This window comes from Apteryx mantelli, chromosome 28 (assembly GCF_036417845.1).
Source record: "Apteryx mantelli isolate bAptMan1 chromosome 28, bAptMan1.hap1, whole genome shotgun sequence".
NCBI classification, from domain to species: Eukaryota; Metazoa; Chordata; class Aves; order Apterygiformes; family Apterygidae; genus Apteryx; species Apteryx mantelli.
In genome coordinates this window covers 6,698,570-6,709,021 of record NC_090005.1, presented here as the reverse complement: position 1 = coordinate 6,709,021, position 10,452 = coordinate 6,698,570, and the positions used below count along the sequence as shown (strand labels likewise).

General features: G+C 48.3%; 1 protein-coding gene across 1 annotated transcript; it reads left to right on the top strand.

Moving 5' to 3' along the window:
• Positions 1-5,748: 5,748 nt before the first annotated feature.
• Positions 5,749-8,161, top strand: LOC136994419 (olfactory receptor 6F1-like). Its single transcript, XM_067312227.1, has 2 exons — positions 5,749-5,824; positions 7,217-8,161. Exons 1-2 carry the CDS (start codon positions 5,753-5,755, stop codon positions 8,159-8,161), a joined length of 1,017 nt encoding a protein of 338 aa, XP_067168328.1. The 5' UTR covers positions 5,749-5,752.
• Positions 8,162-10,452: the final 2,291 nt, after the last annotated feature.

Genomic DNA, 10,452 nt, shown 5'->3' with positions numbered 1-10,452 from the left:
TATATATGTGTGCATGTCTGGGTTTGTGGGTGAGAGAAGGAGTGGGTGTACAGACACCCTGCATACTGCTGAGGGTGGTACTATGTTGGTGAGGCAGTGAGGGACTGGACCCAGCTTTGTGGACTTCACTTCTGTGACACAGTGAGAATGAAGCCAGCAGTCACTGTGGCTCCAGATTGCCAAGATGGTTCAGGATGAGAACAGGACCATGGAGATAACTCTGATTTCCAGCAATGAAGCCTAGGCACAAAGGTACCATTTGATTCTGACCCAGCGAGGTCTCTGCCTTTTCTCTTTCAGTTGGACCCACTCCATTTGTGGATCAGCTTCGCATCCTCTCCCGCTCTCTCAGTTCCTCTCAGCCTTGGGGAGATGGGGAGAAAGCTGGTGAAATTAATGGAAGAGAAGATCGTGTGCCTCCGGGATGATATGATCTTCTTCTCTCCATACATCCTGAGTCCATCAGTTCCCATCTTCTGCTCGCTGTTCTAAGCTTGCCTCTCTGCTCTTTGTCTCTTATAAGCCGAAGTGGGACAATTCATGAAACCAGTGTGCCCTGCCTATAAAACCATGTTAACAACCCCTTTGGGGAGCCATTAAAATGATGATCAGCTTGTCCTCTGTGTCTCCGCACCGCTTTCTTGAGCATTCTGCCAGATGTCCCAGTGATGCCCAACTCTCCTTAACTCAGTGTACCCCTGAGATGCTCCTGGGCAGGACAGCCTCCCAGAGTACAGTTTGGGTCAGTCGTTCACAGACAGCTAATCAGAAAGCTGGTTTTCTTAGCCAGGGAGCTGCTAAGCAGGAGGATTAGAATGAGACCTTGAGGAAGCGGGATTTTATTTTCTCTTCTGTGTCATGCTTTGCATTTTGGTCTTAGTAGGCTAAGAAATGAAGAATTTGAAAATGAAATGGGTTATTTACCCCTTCAGGGTAAATTTCATTCCATTCCTATGGGGTTCAGACTCAGACTCCAAAGACAACCTTGTGTAGAAGCTCCTTCACCAAACTCACTGCCCTGGAGTTAGCACCCAACAGAGCCTTTTTTGTTCCAAGTCTAACTCTCCAGGCCCCACCCCCCACACACTCAGTGAAGAGGCAGCAGCTCACTCAGAGAAGAAATTAACCTATCGCAAAGCTGATGTGTAAGATAAACGGGATGAATCACCTTTTTGGCGGCACTGATCTCTCTCTTGCCCAGTCACGGTCAGGGACAGCCTTGGCTGCAGTGACCATGAGATGGTGGAGTTCAGGATCCTGCGAGGAGGCAGCAGGGCACTAAGTAGGATCGCAACCCTGGACTTGAGGAGAGCAAACTTTGGCCTCTTCAGGGACCTACTTGGAGGAATCCCACGGGTTAGGGCCCTAGAAAGAAGGGGGGGGTTCAAGAGAGATGGTTAATATTCAAACATCACCTCCTCCAGGCTCAAGAGCGGTGCATGCCTATGAGTAAGAAGTCAAGCAAAGGAGGTAGGAGACCTGCATGGATGAGCAAGGAGCTCCTGGCAAAACTCAACCAGAAGAAGGAAATATACACTATGTGGAAAGGGGGACAGGCCACTTGGGAGGAATATAGGAACATTGTCAGAGTATGCAGGGATGTGACGAGGAAGGCTAAGGCCCGTTTGGAATTAAATCTGGCAAGAGATGTCAAGGACAACAAGAAGGGCTTCTTCAAATACATCAGCAGCAAGAGGAAGACTAGGGAAAATGTGGGCCCTTTGCTGAATGGGGTGGGTGCCCTGGTGACAAAGGATGCAGAGAAGGCAGAGTTACTGAATGCCTTCTTTGCTTCAGTCTTTACTGTCAGGCCAGCCCTCAGGAATCCCAGACCCTGGAGGCAAGAGAGAAAGTCTGGAGAAAGGAAGACTTTCCCGTGGTGGAGGAGGAGTGGGTTAGAGAACATTTAAGCAAACCTGACACCCACAAATCCATGGGCTTGGATGGGATGCACCCACGAGTGCTGAGGGAGGAGGTGGATGTTATTACTAAGCCACTCTCCATCATCTTTGAAAGGTCATGGAGGACAGGAGAGGTGCCTGAGGACTGGAAGAAAGCCAATGTCACTCCAGTCTTCAAAAAGGGCAAGAAGGAGGACCCAGGGAACTACAGGCCAGTCAACCTCACCTGCATCCCTGGAAAGGTGATGGAGCAGCTCATGCTGGAGGCCATCTCCAAGCATGTGGAGGACAAGAAGGTGATCGGGAGTAGTCAGCATGGCTTCACCAAGGGGAAATCATGCTTAACCAATCTGATAGCCTTCTGTGATGGAATGACTGGCTGGGTAGATGAGGGGAGAGCAGTGGATGTTGTCTGCCTTGACTTCAGCAAGGCTTTTGACACTGTCTCCCATAACATCCTCATAGACAAGCTCAGGAAGTGTGGGCTAGATGAGTGGACAGTGAGGTGGATTGAGAACTGGCTGAATGGCAGAGCTCGGAGGGTTGTGATCAGGGGCACAGAGTCTAGCTGGAGGCCTGTGTCCCCCGGGGGTCAGTACTGGGTCCAGCCTTGTTCACCTTCTTCATCAATGACCTGGATGAAGGGACAGAGTGCACCCTCAGCAAGTTTGCCGACGATACAAAACTGGGAGGAGCGGTGGATACCCCAGAGGGCTTTGCTGCCATTCAGAGAGACCTGGACAGGCTGGAGAGGTAGGCGGAGAGGAACCTCCTGAAGTTCAACAAAGGCAAGTGCAGGGTCCTGCACCTAGGGAGGCATAACTCCATGCATTAGTACAGGTTGGGGGTTGACCTGCTGGAAAGCAGCTCTGCGGAGAAGGACCTGGGAGTGCTGGTGGACACCAAGTTAAGCATGAGGCAGCAATGTGCCCTTGTGGCCAAGAAGGCCAATGGTATCCTGGGGTGCATCGGGAAGAGTGTTGCCAACAGGTCGAGGGAGGTGATTCTCCCCCTCTACTCATCCCTGGTGAGGCCACATCTGGAGTACTGCATCCAGTTCTGGGCTCCCCAGTACAAGAGGGATGTGGCACTACTGGAGCAAGTCCAGTGAAGGGCTACAAAGATGATTAGGGGACTGGAACATCTCTCTTATGAGGAAAGACTGATAGAGCTGGGCCTGTTTAGCTTGGAGAAGAGAAGGCTGAGGGGAGATCTTATCAACGTGTACAAGTATCTGAAGGGAGGGTGTCGAGAGGATGGGACCAGACTCTTTTCAGTGGTGCCCAGCGACAGGACATGAGGCAATGGGCACAAACTGAAACATAGACTATTACATCTGAACATGAGGAAAAACTTCTTCCCTGTGAGGGTGACAGAGCACTGGAACAGGTTGCCCAGAGAGGTTGTGGAGTCTCCTTCTCTGGAGATATTCAAAACACGCGTGGATGCAATCCTGTGCAATGTGCTCTAGGTGACCCTGTTGAGCAGGGGGGTTGGACTAGATGATCTCCAGAGGTTCCTTCCAACCTCAGCGATTCTGTGATTCTGTGAACTACCTGTCTAGCATGAGCTCACAGCAGGACCAGTAGGCATGGTCATGCATGCATGGCTCACGTCATCATAAGATCTGAACTGAATTAATCACCTGCTTTACTGGCTTCTACAAGCACCTCCATGCCATCACTAAACTCCATACCCATGTCCAAGGTACTCTAGGGAGAGGGAGAGCAGGGAAGGGGCAGGGGGTTGTGGATGAACGTGCTCAAGCTGGACAAGTTGCTCTAGTCAGCTGCATCTGCCCACACATCATGAAACAGCCTTCCCTCAAACAAATTGCCTTAACCAGAACTGTGACTCCATAACAGGAGTTGCAGAAGACGACAATCTAATTTTTTCAGTCTTTTTCTTTGCCTAAGGCTTTGCCTTCTGGTCCAAGTGAAGACGAGACATTCAGAGGTCACAAATTCAGTGGATCAAAATGCCTTCATAGGAGATGGAGTATATACCTCTGATCACAACCTTCCGAGCCCAGACATCCAGCCAATGTTTCACCCACCTTAAACTCCACTTCTCCATATTTTATCTCCACAGTCTGGCTATAAGGATAATTTGGGAGAGAGTGTTGAAGGTGTTGGTAAAGGCAATGTGAATAAACTGTCCTCTGATCTCTGATTGAGTGCTGTGAACCTGCTGTATGGCCACAAGTGCGTGGCTCACTTCATCACATGATCAGAAGTGAACCCATCGCCTGCCATACTGGCCTGTACAAGCACCTCCATCCCCTTGCTGAAACTCGTACCCATGTCCAAAGTATTCGAGAGAGAGAGAGAGAGAGAGAGAGAGAGAGAGAGAGAGGTGGCAGGGAGAGAGATTTTGTGTGCAGGAGTCAAGTTGGGCAGGTTACTCTAATCGGCTGGACCTGCCCCATGCACCATGGGAGGCACTCTTTCCTTAACATCAACCAATGTTAATTAACCAAGCCCTTAGACATGACACAGGAGCTGCAGAAGATGATTCTGTCATTTACAACCTCTCTCTGTGGTGGCCTTGGGCAGTGAAGACATCTTCTCTTTGGGTGCAAAGCTCCTCAACTAACTCTGGATGTCTACTCTGCTGGGGTTTTGTTGTTGTTGTTGTTGTTGTTGTTTGTTTTCTGAGTCAGTTGTCTAGTCTCTCTTAAGCATCACCGGAAGAAAAATGGATGCTTCTAAGGCACGGCTTGCCTGACCTGTATTAGACAGGAACTTTTGGAGGAGGTCAACTGAGGCCTGAAAGTGCCTGTTTCTCTTCCCTGCTGATCAGCAGAGCAAAGATGAATAGATCGTGTGGAGGCACCTGCCCTGAAGGCAGGGGAGGTCAATATGCCTATACTCAAGTCTTGTCTGACTTAGAGCTTAGCTCTTCACTTAGATTAAGACTGAAAACTTAGGCCGCAACTGCTGTTCGATATTCTGACAGCTGAAAAGAGGTAGGTGAATCCCACCTTTCTATCTCTGTATTCGTATGACCATATTTGTCTTTAATTATCCCCAGCCTGGAGATTTCAAGATCTTAATGCCCAGCATCCAGGTATTGGACACTTCCAGTCTTTTGGGGCATGGCTATTTCAGACATCAGCATGCCAGGAAATTGCCACACAAGAGAACATTGAGTTTCTGCCAAGGCTCACATACCGTGGCAGGCAGGTGGCAAAAAAAACCAAACACATCTGACAGCCACTTTAGAGAATTGCATTACTGTTCTTTAATTAGCCTGTGTGAAGAGAGAACACTATCCATCTTCAACAAGCCTGTGAAATCCCCCAAGAGATCAAACTCCCTGTGGCACACAGAGGAAAAATTCAAAACAGTCTCCACTGCATAGCCAGTTGGAGCTTCAGTGTGCTAACAAGGTGGGTGTGGGGATGTTTTTATGCTAGGGATGCTGGGGGAGTTCTCAGCAGGAAAAAGGCGTTTGTTCACAGTCTTTTGGCTGTGAAGATTTGTCCTGTCTTGTAATTCTCTGCTGTATGCTGTCACTACATGGAGGTAAAGTGGAGATAATTTACTGTTTGTGTGTGTGTGTGTGTGCGCGCGCATGCTAAGCCCGCTTTGTAGAGGTACAGTGGTGGCTGTGAGGGGGAAAGAAAAGCAGGAGTGCAAGCTGCCACTACCTAATGGGTGGAAGGGGAGGAATCACCATCAGGCAATTTGATGCATCTTGCAATGAGTCAGGAAGGTGTTCATCTTCGCTTCTCTTGTGGAGAGACTGGAGACTGCCATAGCGAGAGGCAGTGCTTTCTGAGGCACTTGTCTAGAACAGCTCCAATAAATCACCCTCTTTCCTCTGCTTTCCTTCAGACAAGGGGGATCATGGCTTCATCTGGAGGAGAGATGATGTTGCATGAAGAGAGTTTGTTTAGATCATTTCCATTGGCAGAGCTGGTACGTGACGCCTGCCCAGGACATCTGGTGTAGACTTTCAATGCCTGGCACGTTTAAAGAGAAATGCATTAAGGAGGATGTCTTTGCTCTAGCCACGTGAGATTTTGCATATATGTTCCTAAGGAGGATGAAAGGAAAGAAAGGGATTCTTCAGATGATGATTCGACTCCATCTGTCTTAGACACACCCCTGAGGAAGAGATCAGCTCTTCTCTGGAGGTACTGTTCTGCCTCCATTAACTGGAAGGAGGAAGTAGCTTAAACCCCTCGGATCAGCTGGCTTCTCAACAGAGTTATGTTGGGTGGGATTCAGCTTAGTGAATTTGGCCTGCAAAAGGTGATAGATACAGGGATGCCTCTGCCCAAGTTGACATGTCTGACTTGTCCACCTGAGCTGGTTGCTAGACTCCTACCCTAGTCCTCGGGGAGAAATTGGCACTTCTAGAGTGCTTTTAGCCATCTCTATGAAACGAGGTAAGCCATGCCTCCTGTTTTTGTATCCATTGAGAAAGAAGGGACTTCAGCTGAGGCAGTCAGATATGATTTATTATTGTTGTTGTTATTGTTGTTATTGTTTAAATGTGGTCAGCATAGATTCTTCCCATGACTTTCAGATGGCAAAATTACGGAGGTGAGTCCTACACCTCCTGAGTAGCTACGTTGAGAAGCAGACCTAAATGGAGGTAATAGAGGTAATTCTGAAAGTTTCCAGTCCTGAGGACTTGGAAAAAGGTAAATTTAGGAGACCATGAGTTCTTAAGTAACGCCTGTCATTCTACTCTGTTGTCCTGTGACACTGCCACTTCAGCCTGAAGCCCTTGTGATCAGCTGGCCTATAAGAGGTCAGAAAATCTTCTCCAGTGTCATGTTCTCCTCATCGTTTACTGGTACCTCAGTCTCATTTGCTGAAATCATAACTCAGTATTGTTTGCCCTGCGGAGTGCAGCTATGCTATTCCCTTCCTCTGTGCTACAGCCTTTCATGTAGGTGAAGACTCTCAGCCTGTCTTTTGCACTTCCCTGAACAGGATTTTCATCTCTCAGAAGCCATTAGAGTCACCATGTTCTAAAGAAGACCCATGCACTTGGTCAGATAAAGAATTCTCCAGGTTCCTTCGACTGTGTTGCCTGGTCTTCAGAGTCCTATTCAACTGTCCAAACATAGGTATGATTTAGCTGACATCTTTAATTCAAGGTAGACAAAACCCTCCCTAAAGTATTGCAGTGCAGTCTCTTCCTCATGTAGTATGGAGCACAGGTACAGCTTTTTCCTGCTCTGGAGAAGCTGTATTTTCAGGGATGGTGATCTTGTTTAATTACTGGTAGCATGTTTACCTGCCAGTAGGCCCAGCCTAGGCATTCAAACTACCACACGATCTTTTCTGTCTTGACAGGTGGACCTCTGCACTTGGAGGGACATGGGAAACACGACAACTGTGCAAGAATTCATCCTTTTGGGTTTCCCAGGCACGTGGCATTTCCGGGTGTCCCTTGTGGTGCTGTTTGCACTGATGTATTCCCTGACAGTAACAGGCAATGCATCCATCATAGCCCTTGTATGGGCAAACAGGAACCTCCATACCCCAATGTATTTTTTCCTCTGTAATCTCTCCTTTCTGGAGATCTGGTACATAACGGGCATTGTTCCCAAAGCTATGGGAGTCATGCTGGGAACTAGCCAGACCATCTCCTTCAGACTCTGCATCCTTCAGTTGTTCTTTCTTTTCTCCCTAGGCTCCACCGAATGTTTTCTCCTGGCTGTCATGGCCTACGACCGCTATTTAGCCATATGTTACCCTTTGAGATACAACTCCCTCATGAACAATGTCTTCTCTGCTCAGCTGGCCCTCGGCTCCTGGCTGGGAGGCTTTCTGGCCATCTCGCTGCTGGCCTTTTTGACATCCAGACTGACATTCTGTGGACCAAAAGTTATCAATCATTTTCTCTGTGATATAGATTCCTGCCTCGCCCTCTCCTGCACAGATACATGGCCCGTGGAGCTGGCGACCTTCCTCGTCTCCATAATTGTTGTGGTGGTCTCCTGTGTGGTTACGCTAGTCTCCTACATGTACATCATCTCTACCATCCTGAGAATCCAATCAGCCCAGGGCCGGAAGAAGGCCTTCTCCACCTGCTCTGCCCATCTCACGGTCGTTACAATATGGTACAGCTCCATTATATTCCTCTATGTCAAGCCGTCGGCCCAGAACTCCTTGGATCTGAACAAACTTGTTAATATCTTTAACACAGTTGTAACTCCCTTGTTGAACCCCTTCATTTACACACTCAGAAACAAGGAAGTGATACAAGCTCTGGAGAAGGCTTTCCAGAAGAAGTGAAGGAGCTTATCAAAAGGCCTTGATGTGAACAACAGACTCATTCCCCCCTGACTTCTGGCCCCCAGAAGTTCCTCACCTTGGTGTAAGTGCACCTGGGCATCGCAGGTGGCAACAAACCACCAGCTCCAGTGCAAGTTCATCTCAATCACCTTGCAGCCATTAAGATGGCTGGGGTGAAGGATGGGCTGTAGCTTGATTCTCATGTGCCCACCTCCCTCTGGTCACTATAGGATAAACCTAGAGTGCCTCATAGCGCTCCAAAGACTAGCCCCTGACAAGGACAAGATAGCCCACCCAAACACAACTCCCTGACAGAGCCGGAGGAGTGGTCCTCTGGTGGTTCATGCTTCAATTTGCTAAAGGCTTAACTGTCTCAGGGATTAATGTGAATCCCCTGAAGAACTTCAAATACCTGCATCATTGCTTTATGGAAGTGGACACATAGTCTCCTTTTTAATCTGCTATTGTCTGGATGCATCTATGCCACCTTCTTGTGGCTGTTTCACTGGATCATCCTTAGACGCAAGGTGTATTTGACCATGGCTGCTATCTCTAGCAGTAGCCGTTATTCCTGGCATAAGACGATCAACAACGTTTACATTCTCATTTCCTCCCCACCCCTAGTTTCTCAATGTATTTATTAATTTTCATTAAAAATACTCAAAATACCATGATTCGTGCTAGGTGAGTCGGGCATGTCCACATCTACAGTTCCATGCCAGTCCTAAGCAGACCATCATTCCATGCATTTGTGGCTTTGTTGTGGAAACACTTACAGCTATTTTGCAAAGTCACCAGAGAACAGATTCCTCTCACTGGAAATGACAGAGGACTGAAAGGGTACCTGGGTAGCAGGTCTGTCTTTACACTCAGTGAAAAGAGATTAGAACTTCCAAAGGGCGCTTGCTTTTACCCTTCCTAGGGCTTTTATTTCAGAACAAGATGAATCATGCTCCTAAAGTTCCTCTTTCTGCACACTAACAACGAAGGGAGTCTGTGTGACCCCCAGAATCACCCCCAGAACGGCTGAGGTTGGAAGGGACCTCTGGAGATCATCTAGTCCAACCCTCTGCTCAAGCAGAGTCACAGTTCTCACTAGAGCAGGCTGCCCATGACTGCGTCCAGATAGCTTTGGAATATCTCCAAGGATGGAGACTCCACGTCTCTGGGGAATCTGTTTCAGTGTACAACCACCCTCACAGTAAAAAAAGCTTTTTTTTAGATTCAGACAGAATTTACTGTGGTTCACTTTGTTCCCATTGCCTCTTGTCCTGTCAGTGTGCACCACTGAAAAGAGACTGCCTCCATCCTCTTGACACCCTCCCTTCAGGTATTTATACACATTGATAAGATCCTCCCTCAGTCTGCTCTTCTCCAGGCTAAACAATCCCGGTTCTCTCAGCCTTTCCTGATATGAGAGATGCTCCAATCCCTTAAGTATCTTAGTAGCCTTTCACTGGACTCACTCGAGTAGCTCCATATCTCTCTTACCCTGGGGAGCCCAGAACTGGACACAGCACTCCAGGAGTGGCCTCACCAGGGCTGAGTAGAGGGGAAGCATCACTTCCCTCAACCTGCTGACGACACTCTTCCTAATGCAGCCCAGGATACCATTGGTCTTTTTTGTCACCAGAGCACATTGCTGGCTCGTGGTCAACCTCTGGTCCACCAGGGCCTGCACGTCCTTCTCTGCAAAGCTGCTTTCCAGCTCGTTAGCCCCCAACCTATACTGATGTATGCGGTTATTCCTTCCCAGGTGCAGGACTCTGCATTTCTCTTTGTGGAACTTCATTAGGCTCCTCTCTGCCCATTTCCTGAGGTCCCTCTCAATGGCAAAACAACCCTCTGCGGTATCAGCCACTCCTCCCTGTTTTGCATCCTCAGCAAACCTGCTGAAGGTACACTCTGCACCATCATCCAGATCATTAATGAAGAAGTTGAGCAGGATTGGACCCAGTATTGACCCTTGGGAGTACAACACTAGTGATTGTTCTCCTGCTGGACTTCCCACTGCTGCTGGACTTCCTACTGCTAATCACAACCCTCTGAGCCCAGCACTTCTGACACTTCTCAGTCACCTTCATTGTCCACTTACCTAACCAGCACTTCATCAGCTTCTCTATGAGGAAGTTATGGGAGAGAGTGTCAAAATCCTTACTAAAATCAATATAGACAACACCCACTGCTCCCCTCTCATCCACCAAGCCAGTCATCTGGTCATAGAAGGCTATCAGGTTGGTTAAGCGGGATTTCCACTTCGTAAATCCGTGATGACTACTCCTGATCATCTG

Excerpts from the sequence above, each read along its gene's own strand:
- LOC136994419 (XM_067312227.1), top strand. The coding sequence starts at position 5,753 with ATGGCTTCATCTGGAGGAGAGATGATGTTGCATGAAGAGAGTTTGTTT. Across the intron at positions 5,825-7,216 it reads CATTTCCATTGGCAGAGCTG|GTGGACCTCTGCACTTGGAG; the intron begins GTACGTGACGCC and ends CTGTCTTGACAG.